At 30.7% G+C, this 26,105-nt stretch overlaps 3 protein-coding genes across 3 annotated transcripts; all 3 read right to left on the reverse strand.

Annotated features, from left to right (window-relative positions):
* Positions 1 to 414: 414 nt before the first annotated feature.
* LOC130895058 (myrosinase 1-like) lies at positions 415 to 6,437 on the reverse strand. Its single transcript, XM_057802174.1, has 10 exons — positions 6,400 to 6,437; positions 5,419 to 5,534; positions 4,707 to 4,907; positions 3,729 to 4,142; positions 3,116 to 3,210; positions 2,359 to 2,631; positions 1,872 to 2,006; positions 1,529 to 1,632; positions 1,320 to 1,435; positions 415 to 539 (listed from the first exon to the last, which is right to left on the reverse strand). Exons 1-10 carry the CDS (start codon positions 6,435 to 6,437, stop codon positions 415 to 417), a joined length of 1,617 nt encoding a protein of 538 aa, XP_057658157.1.
* Positions 6,438 to 9,126: 2,689 nt separating this feature from the next.
* LOC130891665 (myrosinase 1-like) lies at positions 9,127 to 17,124 on the reverse strand. The gene is made up of 9 exons (XM_057796537.1): positions 16,986 to 17,124; positions 16,838 to 16,926; positions 14,659 to 14,859; positions 14,073 to 14,462; positions 13,368 to 13,462; positions 11,811 to 12,083; positions 10,168 to 10,302; positions 9,978 to 10,081; positions 9,127 to 9,355 (listed from the first exon to the last, which is right to left on the reverse strand). The coding sequence occupies exons 1-9, from the start codon at positions 17,033 to 17,035 to the stop codon at positions 9,229 to 9,231; spliced, it is 1,464 nt and encodes a 487-aa protein (XP_057652520.1). The 5' UTR covers positions 17,036 to 17,124; the 3' UTR covers positions 9,127 to 9,228.
* A 1,497-nt stretch (positions 17,125 to 18,621) lies between these two features.
* On the reverse strand, positions 18,622 to 25,826 carry LOC130903633 (ribosome quality control complex subunit NEMF homolog). The gene is made up of 14 exons (XM_057815862.1): positions 25,638 to 25,826; positions 25,415 to 25,586; positions 24,968 to 25,304; positions 24,706 to 24,869; positions 23,760 to 24,137; positions 23,402 to 23,631; positions 23,079 to 23,321; positions 22,425 to 22,559; positions 22,001 to 22,308; positions 21,479 to 21,626; positions 20,918 to 21,075; positions 19,896 to 20,020; positions 19,556 to 19,812; positions 18,622 to 18,884 (listed from the first exon to the last, which is right to left on the reverse strand). Exons 1-14 carry the CDS (start codon positions 25,691 to 25,693, stop codon positions 18,686 to 18,688), a joined length of 2,910 nt encoding a protein of 969 aa, XP_057671845.1. The 5' UTR covers positions 25,694 to 25,826; the 3' UTR covers positions 18,622 to 18,685.
* Between the last annotated feature and the right edge of the window lie 279 nt (positions 25,827 to 26,105).

Below are 26,105 nucleotides of genomic sequence, written 5' to 3' on the forward strand. Positions count from 1 at the left end.
GGTTATTAGACGCCGTAATAATATAAACATGGTTAAATGATCCTTGTATAAACTTGTGAACGCCATCTGGGTTTGTCTGCATATCAATGAGATCTTCTTGACATCTTGAATTGATTTTTTTAAATTTCAAAGGCTTGGAAACTAGACCTTACTTAGGATTAGATAGTTTGGTTTCCATAAGCGGAGATATAATGTAATCACTTCTTTGGTTACATTTGTGTGCTTAGTTTTTAGTTACTTTTCAATCTTTGTGCGACCTCCGTCTCCAATTTTTTTATGGGTATCGTGCAGTATATCGAATAGTTCTTCTGTGTGTGCATAATACTGGATTACTGGCATGATAAATTTTTCTTTGCCGTTAACATCATATTTTTTCATCATACTCTTCTATAAAATTGCAGTATTTGTCTCTGGTCAGGATCCCGACATTATCTGCTTTTTGTTACAGCAACGTATGAGGGTGTCAGACATCCTTGTTTTAATATCAAGTGCTGCGTCACTGACACCTCTCTGCGTATTAGAAGTAGCCATGGCGCAGCCTATGAATAAACATACGATAGAGAATAATATAAAAATTCGATACAGAGTGCTATAAAAATACAACGAAATTTCACTTCACAGTGAAATTGTTGTGGAAGAGTCGATAAGCAGTAGACAAACGTTGCCATGTGGCACATTCCCGCCGCCTACCTATCGACCAAAGTGCGATTTGGCCGGCCAATTCGTGAAGGGGCCAGACTTCGGGCTTTGGCCGAAACATATATATTAAGTTGACCAAGTATTCACTTAATTTCTTTATTTTGTTATATAGGACCTAGATTACTCACTGCAGTGAATTGGCAAAGGAAATTCTAAAATATATTTAGAATCTACATGACATAGGTCTGGATACTACGGAATGAATTGTATTTTCATTTGGTGTTTCGTCAATTATATCGAAAAGCTTAGTCCATTAATGTGATGTATTTTTTTAGGAGTTCATGAAAAAAAACACAAATAAATGTATTATTTTTATTTTAATATGAAATACAGAACATCCAGATGCACACAACAATATCAAAATGACAAAACCTAACTTGTGATTTAATTGTGACTTTCCTAAAATCGCGTGGCGTGTCATTCGGTTAGCGCCTTGTTCAAAATATTTATATGGTGAAACTTGGCTCTTCCTTCTCTCGTTATACTTATTGAAATATAATTATTTAAAACAATTTATTATTTTTTCTTTAATTGTTTGGAGTTCTAGCTTGTTTAAACGTTTTTTAGACATCTGGTGTAACAATCTCTTATGTATATAAATAAGTGATACTATATTGTACAGTTTAAATGAACACAAGGTACTTCAATGAATTGCTTAAACCATCCCGCCGAATTTCTGGCTATTCTAGTTCTATTGGGGCTATTGAAATCAACCTCAAATAATCCATATCTCACCCTAAAAACATAATAGATAATTAACAAAAGTTATTAATCGTTAAACTCTAAGGAAACAATATTATTATTATAAATGAAAGATAAGGTTACTTACGTGTATCCCAAGAACCATTCAAAGTTGTCCAATAAACTCCAAACAGTGTAACCCAATAAAGTGACACCCTTATCCATAGCATCTCTGAATCGACTCAAGGAATGCTGTAAAAAGTTATATGTCTCAATTACCATTCTAAAAATGATACAAGAAAAATGTCAAAGTGATACGATACGGGGTTGTAAAACCGTTTTGATGTGAATATTCAATATTTTTCTTCATATTTTTAGCAGGAAACTAAACACATAAACTCGCCTTGCCTTGCTTCTACTAGACATTGGAAAATACTTTATACATAAACGGGATTTAACTATAAATCATATGGTGTAAAGTCACTGTTTACCTTAATGAAATTCACTCGTTCCTCATCTATCAATGAATTACTTTCCAAACCAAGGCCGTTTTCTGTTATAAAAATATCTGGTTTTCCATATTCGTTGTGTACCCAAAGTAATAAATCCTCCATTCCTTCGGTGTTCTGGAAACAAATGATAAAATTGAAAACAAATTTTTTCCATAGATAAAGCTATCATTTGTTGATTTCGTTTTCTGAAGACTGTTTCAAATAGTTTTATTAGGGAGTTTTAAATATTCAAACAATAAATAATATAAATATTCAAACAATAAATAATATATAAATGCGTCTGCATTTTTGTCTTTCAATAAGAAAATCTCTTTGTAATTCTAAGAACCAAATCTTATCGGGATTATTCTTAGTGAATAAAGTATAACTTTTAATTGTATATAGAATAAAATCAATTATAAATTTGGTGGTTGCCTATTCTGATGATCCATGTAATTAAGAATATTATATTTAGTCAAACACTCACCCTAATTCCTTCGGCTAAAGATGTTTCAATTTTAGCATCACTCTCTAGACTGATTACTTTAAGGTCCGGTTCCGGAATGTTTTTGCCGTATGTAGTATAGTAAGCGTTGATGGCCACATAATCTGAAGTTTTCCTGAGTAGAAGTCTTTCTTTTAAAGTGAATTTAGGTAAACGCGATTGACTAAAACCTTGTAATTTACTTCTGTAATCTATACGTTCTTTCATAACTTCGGGGTAATCACCATAGTAAATTGGATGAAGTACCCATCCCAACTATAATAATAAAAGCAATTGGACCTATCAGCTTCATCCATCAGTTAGCATTGTTTAATATGGAAGCCAGTTAAAATGAATAGCGGAGCTATAACGTTTTATAGTAATCATAACAATAAACTTATACATGACAGATCAAATGACATAGCAGCTCATATCATAGTAGAGGTACATATACTCGGTCCTTCATGAACCCCCAAAAGTTCTTATTAATGCCAGTTAGGCTGTGCAGGATATTACTGAAAAATGAGCTTCTCTTCTTTCAGCTAATTCACTTTTTCATTTGATGTAATTGTTATTTATAATTGCAAGTTTAACATAATAAATATTATGAAACGTTGAAACACCGCTACTCATTTTAAGCTTCAACGCCATTCTTTAACGAATAAACCACCATCTCCTAGATACATTTTATTGGGGTGTATTGTCTGATAGTTTTATCAATATAGGAACTTAAGATTGAAAGGAAATATAACATATTTACCGAAAATTGCATACAACGATCACTTGCTTCTAAATCTTCTTTGCTTTCGGAAACTGGATAGCATCGCGATGCGGCGTGGGCAATAGTGAGTTTTCCTAAAATCAAATGAATACTTGCTGGTCCAGTAGTGGGATAAAATGATAAATGTGAGTAAGTTGTAAGTAAATATTTCTAACAGTCTTCTAGCACTCTATTGTACAATAATTTATATGAAATTATCCAGTAGATAGAGTAGGATTCGTTTCCCATTTGCGACATTAATTTTTGTCATTATAAGACCCAACATTATTTTTCTAGACCATTTACTGCCGAGATCTAATTGACAAGGCTTTTCCTTATCGGTACTAGGAAAATAATAAGAAAGTTTATACAGTGGATAGAACTCAACAACTTACTCATACTTTTGCATACTTTTGCAAAGGAGATACAATAGTTTTCTCTCAACGATTTCGATCACTCTACTTTAAAAAACATCCTATATCGTTATCAGTCTCAAATTTAACTTGAAAACTATCAATATTTGAAACAAAATGTATTTCAAGAATAGTCAGTAATGAAAAATTGAATTTCGTAAAGGGTTTAAAAGTAAACTAAATGGATATTATTTACTCACCGTTCTGCTTATGTTTGAATTCTTTCTGGTAAATGTGGTAAGCTACAGAGTGAGCTCTGATCAAATTATGCATACACACGTATTCTCCTCCAACTGTAGTAAGATTATAACCTGGTGCAAATGCCGCCACATTTGGCATAAATAGATTTCTTCCATAACCAGCACATTGTATCGTAGGCTCGTTGAAAGTAATCCAATATTCAACATCGTCTCCGAAATTTTCAAAACATAATCTAGCATAATCACCGAACCAGTCAGGGAAGTTGTTGTTCTGAAATCCACCTTGCATTTGAAGATTATGTGGTAGGTCCCAATGAGATAGGGTCACAACTGGGTTTATACCGTTTTCTTTGAGTAATTTAATGAAATTTCTGTAAAAATCTATACCCTTTTGATTGATTTGATTTATCAAACCTAAAAATATCATTATAATTTCAAATACGAGTTTATGAAACAAAGAAAAATGATAACACAAGGAAAATCGACAAAGGAATCACTAAAAATCGGATTTCTTACATACTGTTCACAATCTATGAAACAGACTTTTTATCTAATCCATACAAGGTTCTGTAGAAAACAGTTATTTATCACTCATCATGTATGAAAAGAGAAATCTGATTAGTACTTGCAGATAAACAATTTTTAAGAAAGAAAAGTTCATAAATTCACCACTATTTCGATAAGGCCAGATTAATAACTGTTTCTGTATTATATTGGGATTCCAAGGAAAGCCGAGAAGACTACTCTGGGAAGAAAGATGTATGTTTCAGCGATTTTGGGTCCCTTTAGATTGCTTCTCAAATTGATATTTTAATTGCAAAACTGCATTGAGGATTTCAGCGGTCTTATATACGTTCAAGAATAGTAACATAGATGTGTTCTCTACTTGGAGTGTTTGATTCCTGAATATAGTGAATTGACTTCAGAATATTCTTTCAGATATGGGGAAGTTATAGCATAAAAAATCGTCAAACTTACCGTTTGGTAAAACTCTTGGCCATGAAATAGAGAATCTTTGATGAGTTACACCAATATCTTTCAAAAGGGCAACATCTTCTTTATATTTATGATAGGAATCGCAAGCAATATCCCCGTTAGTACTATCTACTATTTTATTTGGAAAAGTATGCGTAAAATAGTCCCAGCAGCTATCTCCTTTTCCATCCTCGTTCCATGCTCCTGTACAATTGTAAATAAATGTAATTATTAAAAAACGTAAATACTACATTATCAATTTGATTATGAAACAAAGTTGGCGGTAATTGTGATCGAGTACGGAAATCTAAATCTATATCGGAAAACAAAATTTAAATAGATGAACCAAATTGTAGAAATTTGTCGTAAGAGATGTGAATAAATAAGGTAAGAAACAGAAGAAGGTAAATGGAAAAAGCAATTAAAATTATTACTCACAAGAAATCATATTTTCGAGAAGGAAGACCTTTTAAAAAGTCTATCTGAATATCATTATAATGTATAAATCGAAATGAGCTTTCGCAAAGCAATCAAAGAATATCTAGTTGACGTTGACACAAAGGAAACTCAGCTTTTGAATCCCTCATTAAAAAGATGAAATTTCATGAATAATTTATATGTGTTTTTATATTTAAGATCACACTACAGAGTTCAAATAAATCCCAACAAATAAAAATTGATGAAATACCTAGGTATATTATAGTAAGGTACTTACCTTCTACTTGATATGCGGCGGTGGCAGTTCCGAAACTAAATCCTCTTTCTTTGGGAAAAGGTTTGTTGTTTAGAACGTATTCTTTGGTGACACTATATAAATTTTCAAATATAGATCTGATAATGTTATAAGAAATATGGATTATTTACAAAAAGATTTCAAAATACATTTGATTCTTAAGCTTTAATTGTTTCATTATTGAAATTTTTGGTGCCTGGAAAAGTATAAAAATGACAAAAAGAAGCAGGCAAAAAATTATTTTGAAGAAATTAAATATAAAACTTTGTAGTTAACTATTTTGATGATTCAATTACCTTATATGTACCAAAACAGAAAAAACAATTATTTTCTCTAATATGGACATTTTTCTGAATCTATTTTATGACTCAGATTCAATGAACGTTATGAGCTTCTTTATACTCATTAGCGTATCTAATCAGATGGCTAATCAAGTCAAAACTTATCATCCAAAGATATTTTTAAGAATATTACTAATTGGTTGGTATGTTGACGAATATTTATAATACAATTTTAGTCAATATTTTGAAATATGTTTCTAAATCGTCTTGATTTTAGGTCTCGTCTGATTTAAAATTAGTTTTTTAAATTTTGTAAAGTTTTAAAAAATTTGACGTTTCGACCTGTTGCGGTTTTTATCAAAATATGGCTTGACACTGACTTTATATTAATCTATAAACCACCTACATCATGAATATCAAAATAAAATCTGTTTTAACACGAATTATTTTTCTAAAAATTCTATTTTACGTGTATTTGATTTCGTTTCAAGAATTTTTGAATCTTTATAATTGACTCTATGTTTTTTTGATATATCATGGTTCGTTAATTAATTAATTAAAGAAATTTAAATTAAAATATCGGACCTCTGAAATATTTATTTTCGATGAAAGATTCCAGTTAGATTGAAATGTGAAAAATAACTTTTTGACTACATGCCTCGATGAATATTAAGCTATTTACCCCTCGAAGAACGTAAGGTCACTCGATCTATTTGTCATACTAACAGATGGGTCGGAATTGAAGGGAGAAAAGCAGTTTCGATCTAGTTGTACCTTGTCAGCATGATTTGATGTCTTCTCAGTACAAATCTCTATCCTGAAATGAAAACTACCCCATTAAGGTTTATAAGCGATCAATATCGTATGGATAAATAAGGCGCATCCAATATAATTTTGAAGTTTCTACTATCACTTCAGTTTTTTTAGCGAATAAAAATTTAGAAAAAAGTCTGACCGTTTTAAAAATTGAATAATAGCAAAAACTAAACGAAAACTATGAGTTGAGCATAAAACCACACAAAAGGTGAAAAAGCTTCTTTCAAAGAGCCGTGTACACGGTCAAAATTGTTTATAAAACTTCATGTTTATATGAAACAAAACTAAGATCTTATTTAATAAACAAAGTTGCATACTATTCAACAAGTTTGTCAAAAGCATAATCCATCAAATACACCAAACATTTGTTTGCTTAAAGTGTCAACCAAGCTTTCACACTTTTTACAAACACGTCTGTGAATCAAAGATTTGACAATGTGTACATGGCATTTAACTCACCTCTGTTCATTATTTTAGTCATATTTATCAATTTATGTTTGAACTCTATTTTTCATTGTAGAATTTGTTTCCATTCGGCCTTGCGAAAAATTAATTTTGGATAAATGCTCAGATTTGTTATTGAAAAAGTGTACCCACATACTTTCTAATAATTAATACGTAAATATCTAAACAATCTCGAGAATTAAATAGCTTACAAAAGAATTACAGTACATGAACTGTTGACACTGTCCTTGATTCAATGTTTGGCAATCGTAAAACCATGTGGCTAGATATTACAGACGGCTAAATACAGTATAATTAACGAAAACATTTGAGTTGAGTATTTTGAATATCTACGTCATTGATAGTCTTTATTTTGCTCTATACATTCTAAACAATTATTATATTTTAAGTTTTGAATGAATTTCGGTAATAAAATGATTCCATTTCAAATTAAGTTATTAAGAAACGTTAAGATTTTTGATTAGTTAAAACTAATTTACAGTACGTTTCTTGCCGTTATTTTTAAAAATATAATTAGAAGATTTTTATTAGCTCTAGTTTCTGAGTTTCAGCTAAGTAGGTATAAAACAACAGAAAAAAAAAACGTGTATTTACTGAGGAAAACATCACAAAAAAATTTATCATTGAGTTCTAAACAACTACTATGATGTATCAGAGACAAACAATAGTTAAGCATCGTATTCTTATCCCAAAAATCCTGGTAGTATAAGTCCTGATGCATACTCTCTCTTTGCTCTTCTCTCATATCTCCTAATTTTTCAAAAAACCTGTGCATAATTTTCACATTTTTTATTTCCGAAAAAATTCTGCATCGTAGAGATGAAAGCTGTTCAAATTTTTAATTCTAACTCAGTCATAGAATTTCTAAATTGCCTTTGCCTCATTATAGACAATCAAAAATATCGGCTTCAATATTTTCCATAGTGAGCTGAGAAGAATTTTGGCAAATGTAAGAAAAGCAGTTCCAGTCTTTATCCAGTGATTTAACAAACTGTTTCATGATGCCCACTTTTATATGTAATGGTGGAAGGATAATTTTGTAACGGCTACTAATGGATTCTGGACTAAATTTCTCTTTCCAGGTTCGAGAGACTGAGGAGACAACTGGATGAATAGGTTAAATTAGGTTAGTAAACATTTTGTCAAAAAATACAAGAAGAATACCAAACCACACTCACAAAAAACATAAAACAAAAGATCCTAGGATATGAGTCAACCCATAACCCCCCGACACGGTAACTCCATACTTCATAAGTAAGTGCCTAATTATATACTGGGGACAGCTATAGAGGACCACTCGGATTAGACCTTTTATTACCGAAGTAGGTTGGAAAGGATTTACGCGAGGCAGTGAAACACACACATTACGACGATAGAACAACCACGAAGACAAGAGTGTATAACCACCGGAGTTAACTTTTAACAAGACGACGGGGACATGCTGGAATGACAGGGGGTGCTGTAATGTCCTGCTTCGTATCCATCCGGGGATTTATTCAGAGGTTGATACTTAAGGGGACGGGGTTTCTCACGCACATTTTGCAGTGCTACTAATGAAATTAGTAATTTAGATATTCAAATGAGTGAAAATTTGGTGTAGGTACCACATGAAGTAACTCAAGCTATTTGAAAAATTTAGAGGGTAGATTTGATGAGAAAGTGAACATCACCAACCACACAATTCGCGGCAAAAAGTTGAATTTTGTAAACTAGTGTAATGAAAGGACCTTTTAAATGATATATTACAAGTTTTTGAATTTAAAAAAATTGAGAAATAACCGAAATAATGAAGTTATTTCATTTTGTTTCTGCACTTTATATATTATTATTATAATACTTTAATACATGTTAGGTTCAGGTTGTTTTCCATACATATTTTTGACCTTGACGTGTATTGTACATGATATCATTTTGATAATACGGATTTGTAATTAAATAATGTCTTTTACTTCTTATAAAAGTCCTTTTAATAACAGGATACTTATATCAAGATTCCGATATAAATATCTAATGATTTGATGTAAAAGTCCTTTCACCCCTTCATATATCAGTTATGTTACTGTAGCTTTAATCTAATTTACCTAAGATTTCTAATACGATATATTTGATGGTTATAATGAAACAAAGATTATGAGAAAATAGGTTTATTTTTGTAACAGGAAAAAACAACGCTGCTTAAATTTGAAATACTAATATTTTATAAAATATCTGTACAACATACATAATTTATTCAAGATTCACATTTATCCAAAAGACAACGTGTTTTAATTACGTTTCTGTACCATTCAACTGAGGCTTTGGCTGTTCTAGTTCTGTTGGGACTGTTAAAGTCAATGTGATATAAGCCGAATTTTTTGCTGAAAAATATAAATTATGTAATCAAAGTCAAATGATTTTTTTTTGGGAAAATGAACAATAATTTGTAGCGTAGTTTTCCCAAGAGTTTTTCGGATCATTAAGTGCAGCCGAAAAGCTGGAAACTTTACGTTCACTACCTCTAAATTTATAAATCCAGATCCAAATGAATTAAATGTCAAGAAATGAAGTATGAAAATGTTACTTATCTCCTTCCCTAGGAAAAAAATTGTTGGCGATATAAAAGCCTTTAATATTTGTGTTTTGTACTTCTAGATTAGGATTACTTAATGTGATAGTTTGATCTTATTGCTGAGTTCGGATTCCACGCGAAAAAGTACTTCAAAATAACTTATGGATGATTTTTATCTACAAATTTATTCACTATAGAAACCTTTTTTTAAGAAAAAAATTTACGGGATTGGAGTTATCTTAGGGCTGAATTCGGATTCTACGCATAAAAGTACCTCAAAATAACTTTAAGGCTATCGATTTAGTGAATTTACTATACTTATATTAAATAGATGGCCTTTTCTGCAAATTCATTCACTATTGTAATCAGTGAATGGAAAAAATTTTGAGAGATTATTTTTTTATAGAATTACTAAATGTTATTTCTGCTACCTGTATCCTTGAGTCCATTCAAAATTATCCATTAAACTCCAAGTAGTGTAACCAAATACGTTAATACCCTTATCGAGAGCATCTTTGAAACGACTCATTGAGTTCTAAAACAAAAATTGGAGATTAATTATATGCACAATAATATCACAGTAGTTGTAGCTACATTTTGATCAATGCACAAAAATATTACCTTAATAAAATGAATTCTTTCCTCATCTTCTAACGAATTTGAACTTAACCCAAGTCCATTTTCGGTAATAATAATAGCTGGTTTGTTATAATGTTCTGTAACCCATTCCATCAAATAGGTCATACCATCAAATTTCTAAAAATGAAAACGGTTTAGTCTTAATGTATATTTTCCATATATTGATTCTAACATGTACAAATTCTTTGTACCCAACTGATTTCAAAATGATTTAAATAATAATCCAAAACCTGGACAACCTTAAGCTTCAAATGATACTACAGTGTCTAAAATGTAACGAACAAGACGTCGCCCTTTATTGACTTTAAAAAAGTCTTTGATAACATCAGCAGATCCACAGAGGCACTTGGAGACCTGAAAGTGCCTAGACATCTGAGAAATTTAATAATGATGTCCAACCAACTGACCCATTCAAGATCAATAAAGGGGTGAGGCAAGGTGATGGACTATCAACAACATTGTTTATAATTACTTTTCACTCTGTCATTGAGTATTTTTTCCAACAGAGTAGAAAGCGAAACTAGATTGGTGGAGTTGTTAGAAGACATAGAAGAGAAAGCTATTATAGAGAGGTCGGACTTATGATAAATGCAGTATATAATCACTTCAGCGTATAAATATTCTTACACATAGACCTTGCAATAGGAATCTTTAAAGGAGTAACAATCTTCAAGTATATTGGGAATCTGATATACAACAAAGCAAACATCCATCTAGGAGCGACGCTACAAATCTGAATCCACTGAAGACCAAACTTTTGAGCTGTGCTGCCAATATACAGATCGAAACCTCTTATTCGTCCAGTAGTCTTATACTAGTGTTCTTACAGGTTTTTCAAAAAAAAATTCCAGAACAATTCCAGGACAAAATCATTTCCAAGACACTTCAAATCTATGGAAATTCCAAGTTGATCAATTTTAATTATTATATTGATCTATTCTTTGGCTTCATTTTGAAAAACAAATTTCAGGAATTTTCCAGGTGTTCCAAGATGTTCTTCAAATTCCAAGTTTTCCAGGATGCTTAGGACCCTTGCATTCGGTGATGAAACATCGACGCTTATGAAGTACAACGAAGGAAAATTGAGAAGGATCGAAAGAAAAGGAAAACATATGGAGGAGTGAGAATGGAAAATAAATGGTGAATCGGATATAACCCTAATATGAGTGACATCCTACAAAAGCAAGACAAGGCCAAAAATGAGATAGCTGGACCATGTCACAGATCTACTAACCATGCAGATGGTGTCACAAGTCAAGGGAAAGAACGCTATGGAAGTCTATTGTTGAGTAGGCCCAGGCTCACACAGAGTTATAGAGCGGCGTGGTAAGGTAAAGGAAGCTGTCAAAAACGGATTATTTTGTTATTCTCATTGCAACCACAATGAGATTTGTGTGTCATCGAATATTCTAAATATTTGCCCGATATGTCACTATGTGAAACTGCAATGAAACCGTTATTAGATTTATAGCTAAACAGTGCGAGGGTTCTACAGTAGTAGATCTAAGCAGAGTCTTCTCCTTGGGAATTTCGTTAAAACAATCTACTACTAACTTGTATTGGAGAAGTATAGTTTTTAAGAAGATTCAGTTATTAATGGTGGAAGGGTGAATTTGTTTACTTACGTGATCATCATCAGCATATTGTACTTCAACTCCACAATCGGAAGCTATGCTAGGAGCTCCAATTTCTGGCTCGGAAGCAGCTGCGGCAAAAGTGGTGGAATATGTATTTACCGCAAAGTAATCCGAGGTACCTTTAATGAAAGCTTTTTCATCTTCAGTGAATGTAGGAAGACGAGATTCTGTGAAGCCTTCTAGTTCACTACGATAAGCTACACGGGATTTCATGATTTCTGGATAATCACCATAAAACAATGGGTTCGATATCCATCCCAACTGTCAATAATATTTTATTTAATTTAAGAGATAATTATCAATATTATTTGTTAGAAATTGCTTATAAGCTACACATTAAAATTAGCACTTTGTCCTAAATATTAAAATCTCACTTTTCATTTACTTTGACAACAGATCTGGAATATTTTTTTTTAATTCTAATCGACACTACATGAACAGAGTACGATTATAAGGAAAATATATTGATGGTTATATATGGCTTCAGAATTTCTTGATATTGTTAGCTCGATCTTCTTTATTAAATATTTTGTCCTGTCCTGTACCTCTTTCTGTTTCTAACTTCCTTCTCCCCCTTTCCCCGGTTTTAATACCTTTTTGGTATTCTGTAATTATTCATTCCGGAGAAGTGTCTCACTCATCTAACCTGTTGAGTATTTTTTACATGGGTAATTGTTGGTTAATCCTGACCGGACATTATTCCTTTATTTGTTCTCCAGACACTTCTATCAGATAGAATTCCTCCAAAAATGTTGCTTAATATTTGTCTACACCTTCAGGTTATCTGCAGCCTCTTTCGACAATATCCATAGATCGGAACAGTAGAGCACTGTTGGATGAATAAATGTTTTATAAGCTCCTGTTTCGTTTTTTTTTTCAATAATTTTGGAATTCAACCCTGCTTTTATGACTCGTACTATCTTGCTGCCATTCTCATTTCTTTCTGTTCACCTCTTGAATTTCTGTATTTTTGTCTGTAATTGTTATCTTCAGATATTGGGCTGGGATACCTCTTTAAAACAGTATCTTTCCAATGTCAACTGATGGTTTTTATGGATTCCCTCCTATTATCATATATTTCGTTTTCTGCTTATTTATATGTAGTCTATGTACTTTTGCCCTTACTTTTTCCTTAATATTGGTGTTTGGTGAATTATTATTATGCGAAGAATTCTATTAATATAATAATTGAATTGAATGAATAAATAAAACTTAGTTTTTATTACACCGACTTTGAAAAAACCAGACCCTTAAAACACAATTTTAAATATAAATAGGGCGAAAGCCTCTCCTCATTCCTTTTTTTAATTATGATTCAACGGTGATACATATACCTGAAACTTAGGAACAAAAATACACTTTTTTCTTTCGTGTACCACTCAGTACATACAAAACATTTATTCTTTTATTTTCTCTTAGTTTATTTTCTAATTGCTTATCTGTGAAATGAATAAATATTCCATATTGGTTAAACGGAATATAAAATTTTAGTGCAATAAGCAAATTTTACAAACTTTTTAATATTATGGTTTTGTAAATATTTACCGTGAATTCCATTTCCCGATTTGCTGCTTCTACGTCTTCAGTTTTATTAGTTGCTGGTAGGCAACCAGAAATAGAATTTGCTATTGCAAGTTTTCCTAAAATGATAAATGCAATGAGATGGTAATGTGAAATGTAGTTATCGGTATTTTGAGTATTTATGTACAATTGATGCTAACAACGAACCGTGAATAATTATAAACCAATGAGTGAAAAAATATTCGTATCTATATTTAGTAGGAAAATTTTTTTAAATACTCATAGTCACAAGGTTTTGTATACTGTATAAAATGTTATTAAGGTTCTTAATGTCGAAAATTCAATCAGTTTGTGCTCAAGAATCCTCAGATATTGGTAACATTTTATAAATGATTTATAACGAATAAAGAATTTGTGTATATGGAATGGAAAAGGTAAAGTTATCAAAATATGTGTTTCCAAAAGATAAAAAACTTTGCCTATTCCCAAAACCTTCCATACATTTCAAAATGAATTTCACAAAATCAACAAACCACAGTTGAATGATCTTGCTATAGACTTCGCTGGATAATGGAAACTATTTGCCATCGAAATATATTTTACACCCTAATATTCAGTACCTACTCTATTAATAAAAGTCATTATAGGATATCGTTTTGACACCAAAACTAAAATTCACAAGAATGTCATTATGATGAGTCGAAATATGGAAATAGCTATTTAACTTACCATTTTGATCAGTTTTAAATTCATCTTGATAAACGTGATAAGCAGCAGCATGTGCCTTGAGCAAATTATGCATACATTTATACTCTCCAACGCCGGGCATATTCACTCCAGGTGCAAAAGTGGCTGTGCCGTATCCAGTGCAGGCATATTTGGGTTCATTGAAAGTGATCCAATATTTAATATCTTTACCGAAATTTTCAAAGCATACTCTGGCATAATCAGCAAACCACTGGTTAAAACTATCGTTGTGAAAACCACCGTAATCTTGTAAAGTTTGTGGCAAATCCCAATGGTATAAAGTCACAAGCGGCTCGATGTTGTTAGCTTTTAATTTGGCTATTAAGTTTTTGTAGTAAGCAATTCCCTTTTGGTTAATATTGTCCGAAAATCCTAGAACTCTCACCATCAGATTGTAAATTCCACAAATTAATAGTGCAAAAAAATTCAAAAAATTTAATTGAAAAGATATAAAAATAAAAGTTATGAATTTAATGATAATTTACAGCCATATAAATCTGTGTTTGTAGTAGATCTGAAATGTAGTTATCAAAAATAGCACTCATTATAAGAATATTTATTAATTTACCATTTGGCAAGACTCTAGACCATGAAATAGAAAACCGGTAATGATTAACACCTAAATATGTTAACTTTTCGACATCTTCTTCATATTTATGGTACGAATCACAAGCGATATCGCCAGTATCTTCATTAAGAATATACTGAGGATATTCGTGTGTGAATCTATCCCAAATGTTCTCCCCTTTTCCATCTTCATTCCATCCACCTAGGAGGAGTAATATAAGATTAGTTAACTTATTAAAACGGCAAGTAAAGAAAGTGATATTTTTGCAGTGAACTAGGAATCACAATCCAGTTTTGCTGCCCGTCTATAGATAAGGTAAACAAAGTACAGTCACTTCTGATTATTAAAACGTTAGTCTATCAATAGAGATAAATATGTTTCCTAAGAAATGATTGCAGCTATTTTTTTATTGAAGACATTTTCAGTACGTGCGGTGTAAATTATTATATAATCATAATCTTCTACAATTAAGTATGTTTCATGAAAATTAGAAATGTTTTTTTTTATCTGAAAAAATATAAATATAAAGTGTTGATAACCATGAGTATGTTTTTTTGTTCATATCTTTAATTTTAAAATATTAAATATGCGTAACTCATTCTGTATAATTAAGTGTTCCTCTTTTCCAAACTTGAAATTAGATGATAACAAAATAAATGATAAACAATTTTTCTAAAAAAAGAATTACGTAAATTCTTTTAATAATGTATAATTAACAAACATAATGAATGTAATAATATTTTGCAGATTGCGTTTTAAATTCAAATTTTCTACCCACAACGGATCGCGATTTTCGGGTAAAAATCTGGTTCTGAGTTAGGATTCAAAAGCAACTGACAGGTCATCTATCTGATCCGGAATAATAATTTTCAAGAAAAGTTTTAATGTATGAAGGATCCCATCATTTGACTATGACCCGTTTACTTGCTTCAGTTTCCAAATGCCAGAATACTTTTAGAACATATTCAGACCATGATTTCGAACCTAATCAAGATTTCCGAAATGTTATTTATTAACATTCAGTAACAGACTCAATCTAATACCATCTTAGTCCTTGTTTCATTGAAATCCAACATTGAACAGCAAATAATATGATATTTGATGCTAATAATCTATATCTACTTGAGCAAGTTCTTGTAGACTACAAACAGTTATATGAGGACCGCTGTGTAGATGTTGAGATGTCACGAAGCTAGAGGAGGAAAATTTTTAAGTACTATCTTCAAAATAGTGAGCTATAACTGCAGTGAGTCGCTGCTACCACAGAGCGAATTGTGGCGCATCCAAGTTGCCATAGAAATATAAATATGTCAAGAGGACATATGAACTACCTTGACTTCAAGATCGGTTTAAGGACATTTGAGGATGAAAGTCCTTTAAGAGCAATGACGTATGGTCAAACAAGATCCAATATGCACCTATCCAGCGACTTGGACAACTGTTTGTGGTATTTCCGTAACAGTAAGCTCAATTTAACATGGTCATCTTCATGTGGAAACAATTGTTACCCGGTGCGTATGCTCAACATTTTCCAAAAGGTAGGTAATTAAGATTGAAGTCAACGTACAGTTACAGCAGGCTGGTGCACCACAAAATGCTCACCTGCAATTCTTGAGTCGGTCAATATTCGGGGATTAATGTGACACCACGAGAAGGCAGATCAGACAGTTGAATTTCTACGAGAAAATGTTTTGAGTCCACCAAATTCTCCTGGTTCGGATATTGTCATTTCTGGTTATTCAAGATGGAGGATAAGACAGATGACTGGGTTCAAGCTTCTAACTTTTGGAAAGTTTGTTTACAAAATTTTTCTAAAAAAACTTGTAGTTTTCTGGTATTTCAAAATTATTAGTGTCAATCTCGTACTATGACAAACTCATCAATAAGAATAAATTTTCAACACCGTTTTATATAACGAAGCTTTCTTGTATTATTTTCCTTTAATTTTATTTGAAAGGCTATAAAACTAGGTGCCTTATTTTCGAAAAAAACTCGTTTTTGGCGTCGGTTAAGTTGTTCACTACAGTGACTTGCTATTAAAATGTTATTATTAACTCACAGTCTTCAAAGTATTATAAATAATTGTGACAGTAAAAATGTTTTCTTTTTTTAGAATTTAAAAGTTTGTTATCTTCACTGTGTGCTCTTCTTCGGAAAAGTAAAAATTAATATAACTTACCTTCTATTTGGTAAGCAGCCGTTGCAGCGCCAAAGATAAAATTATCAGGGAATGATTTATCATTTATTTTATAGTCATTGTCAGCTAAACTGCAATAAATCAATTCAAAATTAATTTCTCTTATGAATACTAAAAGTAATTCGCCTACTTTATTTGTAATAGAGCCAAAAACACAAGTTTGCCAAATGAACTATACATTTTAGTCTTCTGATTCGATGTAGAAACTTACAATAACTTAGCATAAAATTTGCTTCGCTTTTAAATATTTATATTTTATTTATCTGATTAGACACTTCAGAATATTCTAATGAAACATTCTTATTATTGATAAGTATCTCAATTTGAAGATTTAATCAAGTTTCAAAGATGTGGAGTGTGGATATTGACGTATTTCAATTATAATATTAATATAAGTTTTTAAAAATATGAATTCATTAAATTCATTTGCTAAACGGTCCCTAGAATAGATATAAAGCTTCGTGTCTCAGTTGTTTTGAACGTCATTTCAATTATTCAACAAGTTTTGAATTGAATTTGCTTTTTCTAACATATTCAAAAATACTTAATTTACTATTGAAGCTTCTGGGGGCATGACTCATGAAAATAATGGAATCAGGATAACCAAGAAGTATAAGTAGGAACTACTTAAGCCTACAATGTAGAGACCCCAAAAGAGTATCAAAATAGACGATTTATTTAGAAGAAAACAGCAGAAATATCATAAGATATAGGAAAATTCCGGATTTTTTCCTACTAATATTCAGCTCCTTGTATTAAGTCAGAATTCCTAATGCCCCTTTGTCTCAAATACACTCAGTATTAAAACGTAGTCCATGATTTATTTGTCTAAAACTGTTGATAAAAGAATTTTAGATCTCTTTTTTTCATTTTAACTAAATTTTGTTGACGTCCAATATTTATACTTGAAATTAAGTAATTTTTTTGAAATCCATACATAATGGCTTATCAAGATATTAACTTGATATTAAAGTGTTTTTTGAGATTGATAATGGCTTATCAATACTCCTTACTGCTCTGCGAAACAAGTAAATTTGCTAAAATTACTTTAAGGTGCACCAATATCATAATCTCACACCGAAGACTGTACTTTTCACTAGTACAAATAGCACAAAAACCATCTCAGGGCCATGGGTGTGTAACTGATGGAATCTAGTACAGATTATTCAATCTACTTCGTTTCTCTAAGATTTTATGAGCATTGAGAAGGAAGAAGCAATAATGAGATGACTTAGAGAGTACCTGCAACTGAAGCTCCATAAACCCCATCACATCTAGAGCAATACTAGAGGTCATTAAGAGACAATTAGTATAGGTCGAAAGTAATGTTTTATCTGATATATAGAAAAGCTAACGAAAGGTTTGGGTATTTCTGTATATAAGGAAAGTGTGCATATGGTGTCAGATCAGTAATGACATAAGATGGTATTAATATGAAGAGTCACGCCATTGTCGTCTTGCAAGAATCATTCATAATTTCCATCAAGAGATCAAAATCTAAGCAATAGTATAGCGATCTAATAGCCCTGGCCTCAATACAAAGGAAATTTGAAATGTAATTGATAGTTACTTACACCTCCATGCTATTTTTTGCACCAATTCATTGCGATATGTTTAATATTAAAAAATCAAAATTATGCTGTAATTGTGTGTTTTCTGATTTGTAAATATGTACTAATTCGAGGTATATTTACTATGCTAACTGGGTGGCAAATGCCGTTATTAGAAATTAAGAAATACAAATGAAAACTACAAATAAATTTTATTAACAATATAAATACATATTTCTAAAAATTATAAATGAATTTCATTAACAACATAAATACATATTCATTTTCTAATAGTTTGTAGTTTAGGTGCGGAGAGTTTCACTTTCCCAGGTAAGTTTCTGGCTAGTTGCTCATCTTTAACAGCCTTCAGTAGGTCCTTTTCCCTAGATGTTATAGTACGGTCTTTGAGGAAAATAGCAACAGCCGTTTTAGCAGCTTTTCCTCGTTTTGCAGTTCCTGGAGTTAATTTAACTTTAAACCTGGAAATAGAATAAAAAATTCACACTCATTTACAAATCTGATTATAATTCAACTTTAGCATAAATACACAGATAATTTTAGGGTGTGATTACACGAGTAGGATAAAGGCTGCCTAATAAACAGAAATAGAAGTAGCCAATCAAATTATCTAGAATGTTATTATATAAAACTGTATTCTCTATGATAATGAAAAATGAAACAATATTCGCATCTATGATATTGCAATAACTGTTTAAACATACATGTGTAGTGAGAGTGCTGAAAATGGGGATTAATTATACTAATATCGTGAATATTGATCTCTAACTTGCTTCTATTAACCTGAAGTATAGAGAGTAGTACTGATTGAACCACTCCTGCTATTCTTAAACTCCTGTATGCCCCTCTATGTACAGTATGGTCATGATGTTATCAACAACTCTCGTCATAGGCGAGTTCCAGTTTTATTTTCTGCCTTTATCATGAGACTAAAGATTTTTCATGCTGCTGATATATTTCTTTTTACACATCAATGTTTTGTCATTATTAAGTTCCTGATTAAACCAATTTTTCCTGATTTTTACTAATTATTCTCAATGTTTAATTTTCCTCAATTTTTCATGTGCAGTTAATAAGATTTACTGTAGATATTATTTTAAAAGATTAAAAAAACTTTGAAATTGCAACATACTTATAGTTGGACAAAGTGTTATAAGGAGCAATAACAGGAACTGCAAATAGTAACTCATCTTCTGTAACAGGATAGCCAGTTAAGGCATCTATCATGTCAATATCTGCTTGAACAGTGGTATCATCATCATCAACCTCTTCTAATGGTTGTTTAGGAGCAATTTGTTTTGGACCTTTTGGTACGGGTTTTTTATTTTTGTCGGTATTACTTTCTTTATTTTTCTTATTTTTCTTTGATTCTTTACCATTACCAGGTGCCTAAAAATCAAAAATATAAAATAGTTGATATTATTATGATGAAAAATATAGTTTTTGTAACATTTTTTTGGGAGTTATAGTACCTGTAATATTTCCATTCTTAATCTTCTTTCTTCTTCATCTTGATCTTTGTATTTTTCCTTAATTTTCTTCAATTTTCCTTTTTGACCTCTTTTAAAAGTTTTATTATTCTCTTTCTTAGAGTCGACTATAAAAAATAATGCAAATTATTTACAGACTTCAAAATATCTGCAACTTTTCGTTATCCATTTTATTCCTGATAAAAATTTATATATTATGCAAAACTAGCATTTGAGTTGTCAAAATGCTACATTTCTAAACAATGTACAAGGGAAAACATAAATTAGGACTTCATATTAAAAAATATTAAAGAAATTTTAGAAGAGTCTTTTAGAATGAGAAATAATATTTAGTTCTGAAATCAGAGTTGCTTCTAGAGTCAAACCTATTTTGTCCCATTTTTTATGCATCCAGCCTCATAAGGAGTACTAGTATATCATATAGCACCCAATTATTAACATTTTAAACTTTATGAATTTTTTTAAAACTCTATTAACTCACTAATTGTAATGTTTTTAAAACTTTGGTAAAAGAAAGTTATTCTAAACAATATAAGTTCAAACAATCTGGTTTTGAAATCATAAGTACCCAGTACCAGTATTATTTTCTATATATTTTTGACTCTTCTCTTCTCGTAACCTGGAAACATTTATTTATTTTCCTACTAACCATCGCTTATATATTAACTCTTCATTAAATTTGATGTCATTTGGAATTGAGCTGGACAGACTAATTTTTTTCAAATTGGAATAAATAATGAACAGTTGGAAATATAGATAACTTTATTAAATAAACTTTTTGGTAATGTCAAAAATTATTCATGCATTATCAAAATTCCTATTTTTTGTTTTCCCTATACATCTGAAAATTTTTAATGTTGGTAACTCAAATGGAAGTTTTGTGTACTCCACTGATTTTTATCAAGAATAAAATGAATAATAGAAACATCTTCCAATGTCCCTTAATAATTGACAAATATAAAGGCACTATCCATATCAAAAAAGAAAAAATTCAAACAATTTACCTCTTTCATTTTTAGGTTTGTTTTGGGATTCACTGTCGCCTCTACTTCTGGTTTTCAAACCTTGATTAATGAAAATGGGTTTATCATCACCTAGATATATAACATTCTCCCCTTCAGGCTCTTTCTCAAAATCATATGCTGACTGGGTTACTAAGGTTCTATAAAAATAGCACATTTAGTTATCAATTTTTACTTGAAGTTAATAAAAATCAATATTAATATTAAAATGATCTTGTTAACAAAAACGAACTTGAACTTTGTCAGATCCAAAAGTAAACTCTACTGATACGTGTCAAAGTTTCCTGACACACTAACTTTTAATTTCAAATTATAATTTATTTAAAACAACTTCCTATGTTTATCAAGTGTTGGTTTTTACTTGTTTATTTACTCACAGACCAAAAAATATATATAAAAAAGGGGCATCACTAGTAATAGTTCAAAAGGAGTTTCACTAATAGGTTCAGAACCTATTGAGTAATGTAATATTAATTAACCACACATATTTAATTCTTCTATAAATACATAAAGAAATAAAAATTGGAAAGTTCTGTTTCTTACTTATCATCATTAGAGTGTTGAACATTAATTTGAGTTTCAGGGAAAGTAACTTCAATGTTAGAATCTTCTTTGTTTGATTCTTCTGGCACCAAAGTTTCTACTGTTTCACCTGTATTAACATTAATCGATGTTTTAGCTTCTTCGTCTTCTGTAACATAAATTGTATGTAATTATGTAGTTATATTATATTGTTGAAATTACATGTAATAGAACTTTAAAAAATTACATTATGAATGTAATCTTAAGTGTGGTTTTTGAAATTTATGGTATAACAAAACATTCCATAGTTTTTTCCACAAGTATATTACTTTGAAAAATGTCTATAGAAATAAATAGTTTAACAAACAATGTTCAGATATACTGCTGTTAATTAACATATATGTAAAATTTTTGGCTTAATACTTTTGTAAATATCTTAATATGATATGCAATACCTGTAAACAATTTCACAACTCAATATTATCATTATTTAACAAATAAAACAATTAGATATAATGAATAAAATGTTAAGAGAACACTTACCATCACTTTCATCAAGTATCTCCACTTCTACCTCATCTTTGCTCATCACACTATCAGCTATTCTCATTACGTCTTCTTCATTGGCAGTCAAAACTCTCCGCTCTCCCCTATGTCTATCAACACTACCATCTTCTAATTTAAATAAGAAGCTTAATCCTAGAACTAGATGAGAGGGGGGCAAATAATTCTTTTTGCCTCTGATCATAAAGCTACCGGTTGTTAAATATTCACCAGTTGGTGCAGTTTTGCTGACTTGGTTTCCCCAAACCCAAAAGGCGCTTGTTACAACTTTTGCTTCCCATGCAACACTGAAATCATTAAATATTCCATTAAATTTTGAAATGTCATTAATGACACCATATTACAAATCAAAATTATTCAAACTTAGGAGTGTTGACTAAATAAATTGAATTTTAATTTCTACCTGTAACATATGGCCATTGTTCCAGCTTCATTCAATGTTTTTGGAGGGATTGGATTACCAGTTGGGTTTTTTATGATAATGCTACTTGCACCATGAATATCAGCGTGTACATAAGCATCAGTTGGTCTCATGTATCTAAAACATATTTTGTAATACTAGTTTATTCAAAAGTACAGATCTCTTCACTAAAAGTACTTTGGCAAAAATAATTTCAAAAACGGCATTAAACAATTAGAAACAATACTAGTTTTATATGGACTTCTGATTTATTTCCTTTTCTTATTATTATGAAAATTATGCCAAACCAAAAATTTATGAACTATTTACAATTTCATTAGTATGTATGTTATTTTTTTGATTCATGCTAACTAGCAATACCTTATTTTTTGATTATACTGGTAATATCTCTTTTTGAACTTATGACAAACATTATATAATATGGTGTGTTATCTCATATCTTCAATTGTATATTGATTACCCCTCATCAACACTCATGATTACAGTTCCACTTCATAGATTGCTGTTGCATATCAAGCTGGAAGGACCCCAGAGTGTATACCTATGTTGATATAGTGGTAGTAAACAGAGTGGTGAGTATGAATATCACTAATGGTTTTAAAAATTCACACTTAGTCATCAGAAATACTACTGTACCTTTTAACAATAAGTTCATTTTGTTGTTGATCTCTTCCACCAATTATGAGGTAATTTTCAGAGCTTATAAACCAGAAGAATTTCTCAAACCAGTATGTCTTCCTGGCTTTGTTGATATTAGTTATTGTCTGGACTTCTTTTAATGTCTGTTTAGTCTTCTTTTCGGCAGATTTCAATGCTTTAATTTGGGATTCTATTGTCTTCTTTTGTTTTTTTGCAGCAGACCTTCTCTGATCATAATACCTAAAGAAGATTATGATAACAGAATATGGCATCTACAATTTATTGCGAGGACACATGTTCTATAGTAAATAAAAACTTACTTTCTTGCATTGGCGAACGCTGATAATGCCAAATCTATATCTACAACCATAGGAGGTAGCTTATCATCATTATCATCAGATCCATTACTACTACAATGATCAGCATATGGATCAAATAATTGTAAGCTGATGTGGTTTATTTCCAATTTCAGCTGCTTTATATGTTTTGCCACAGGATCTTGTTTTGATGCTGCTTCTTGAACCATATCTGATATATCTTCCCAAGACATCTAATGGATAAGAGTATAAGTAATTGAGAAATATTTTTTAAAACACCAAATAGATGAGAATTGTTGGAGCTCATTATATCTTTTTCACGGCATGATAAGGTAGGTACATTAAAAAATATTACACTCACTTGATTTGCTAATAAAGTTTGTATAGCTAAAATTGCCCTTTCCACTAATTCCTGATTCCTAGTTATTAATTCTGCCTTTTGTTTATCAACTGTCTGTGTCTTTTCTAAAGCAGATAATCTCTGATCATGATCTTTTCGAACATTCTCTAACTTTTTCATTGCATCTCTCTCTTGCTGAAAAGCTCTTAATTCTATCTTTTGGCTTTCCAAAGAAGAGAAAAATTCATCAACTGCTTCATTAAAACTTGGAAACTCCTTGTGAGGCATTGATGAGTGCTGCTCAAAGAGCATTGGATGAAATTCTTGATTTGAATAGAACTCGCCTGTTGGGTTAGTTTCTGATACTGGACATGCTTCTTTCTTTTGAACAATATATCCCTACAAATATAAATAAAAGACAAAATGAATCATAATGGAAAAAGTAAAATTTACAAACAATAATTAAATGGAAAAGATTATTTTATCAGGATCTCAATTTGAAAGATAATGTAACGCATCAAAACACAGACAATATTTGAATGCCAGAACATCAACTAAGAAGAAAAATTAAATTCCCCCTCAATATTTCTACACTGTATAAGAGTGATGCAAAAATATTGTTAATAAAAATGGTTTAATTAAACCTAGAGCAGTGGAATTATATTGTACAACTGGGAATCTGAGAGGAATAAAAATAGTTTAAACAAACTAAAAAACACGGTTTGAAAGCACTTCAAACTAAATAGTTAGACATAATTGATGTACAAGTAATACGGAACAAAGCGCTCCACACTTTGTTCACATTAATACTAGTACTTTTCATTGATTATAGTTTTAAGCTTATTTCAAAAATTACTTCTAATTTTTTAGTTTGATGTGCTTCAAGGCGTTTTTAGTTTTTTTAAACTATATTTTTCACTTTTTAGTTTCTTAATTGCTACCACGCAATATTAATTCAATGTCATACCTTAGTTTGACCTCCTCTGGCAGTTTGAAATATATTTTCTGCATCTCTAATTGCATCCATAACTTCATCAATACTTTCTGTAGGATTAAAACTTTTACCAATCTTAGTAGCATTTGGAAAATTGTGCTTTAGTAACACATGTTCTAATACAGCTGGACCATATTCTAAAAGTTATAATTTGTGATACAAATATATCATATCCACTGTTGGTGATTTTATCACTTGCTTCTTCTATTGATGGCTATCATCTGTAAGTACTTACCTAAATTTGAAACTAAAACTTTTTTCAACTGATCAACAGGTTTTGCATTTGTTAATAAATCCAGTAATTTTTCTTTGCTTACTATACCTCCCTCCCTAGCTCTACCTTGAGGATATTTTTCTTTTACTGCAAATTTGATTTTATCACCTTCTGTGTGAGGTCTAAGTACATATAAAATTATATATTCATAATCAGTAAGAATTATATTTCCTCTATCATAAAGTTCCAAAATAACATGATATGCTGCTTCTCCACTTCCAAACTGCAAGTCTATTATTCTATCAGTTCCTAATTGACTCAAGGATTCCAGGCGTTTGTTTTTCAAATGTTTTCTCATCTAAAATTATAGAAATAAATACATTTGTATAAAATTTTAATATTACTCTGACGTCTAATAAAAGGAATGTCCAATTCTAATGTATGTATTAATAACAAAACATGTCTTGCCTTCATACTAAAGCCACAGGGAGCAATATTCTTTGGCCATTCAAAATTGGTAATGTGACATCTATTACCCGATTCTAGCAGTAAAATTTGCTTTTCTTCACTCCTTTGTAATCTAATTAAATAAGTTTTATTATCAATATCATAGATGTTATTCACTCGCATTCCAATAAGTCTAAAACATAAAGAATATTATGGTTACAATAATCTAAATATTCAATCTTACTTTTGTAATTCTACTGTAATACATATGATATCGTATGTATTAAATCTAGTCTTCATTGTGAATTTTTTTCAAAACTTTCTGAGATAATGGGCTTTTATGAAAAATGTTGACATATCACAATGTAATTTCTTTGAAATTTTGGTATTTTAAGTACAATATGTACAAAAAATGACCTCTTTCTTCTTCTTCATTTAGTTTTGTGGCCTCTACATTGACAATTATTATCTTCTAGAAGTTACTAGTTACTAGAAGTTGCAAAGCTTGAGTATTTCATAAATCCATTATCACTCCACTCTGGATATGTATTTTTCATGTTTTCACTTGAAATTTTCCCAATATAGGTTTTTGATTACATTCATGTCGTAATAATATTCAGTACTTTAACATATAGAAAAGCTTCTCGTAATTAGGGCAAATTATTTTTCTCTTTCAGTAATATTCTAAATTGATATATTATACAGATGTATA

The sequence above is a fragment of the Diorhabda carinulata genome, chromosome 1, assembly GCF_026250575.1.
Source record: "Diorhabda carinulata isolate Delta chromosome 1, icDioCari1.1, whole genome shotgun sequence".
Taxonomy (NCBI): Eukaryota; Metazoa; Arthropoda; class Insecta; order Coleoptera; family Chrysomelidae; genus Diorhabda; species Diorhabda carinulata.

Bases quoted from the DNA above. Each gene is read 5' to 3' on its own strand.
- LOC130895058 (XM_057802174.1), bottom strand. From the start codon at position 6,437: ATGACAAATAGATCGAGTGACCTTACGTTCTTCGAGGG. The intron at 4,908-5,418 runs GTAAGTACCTTA...ACAATTGTACAG, and splicing joins CGCCGCATATCAAGTAGAAG to GAGCATGGAACGAGGATGGA. The intron at 1,436-1,528 runs GTAAGTAACCTT...TTATGTTTTTAG, and splicing joins GAATGGTTCTTGGGATACAC to GGTGAGATATGGATTATTTG.
- LOC130891665 (XM_057796537.1), bottom strand. From the start codon at position 17,035: ATGTATAGTTCATTTGGCAAACTTGTGTTTTTGGCTCTATTACAAATA. The intron at 14,463-14,658 runs GTAAATTAATAA...TGAGAGTTCTAG, and splicing joins GTCTAGAGTCTTGCCAAATG to GATTTTCGGACAATATTAAC. The intron at 10,082-10,167 runs GTAATATTTTTG...TTTTTGTTTTAG, and splicing joins AAAGAATTCATTTTATTAAG to AACTCAATGAGTCGTTTCAA.
- LOC130903633 (XM_057815862.1), bottom strand. From the start codon at position 25,693: ATGAAGACTAGATTTAATACATACGATATCATATGTATTACAGTAGAA. The intron at 24,138-24,705 runs GTATGACATTGA...TTATATTTGTAG, and splicing joins CCAGAGGAGGTCAAACTAAG to GGATATATTGTTCAAAAGAA. The intron at 21,627-22,000 runs GTAAGTGTTCTC...TTTATGTTACAG, and splicing joins GATACTTGATGAAAGTGATG to AAGACGAAGAAGCTAAAACA.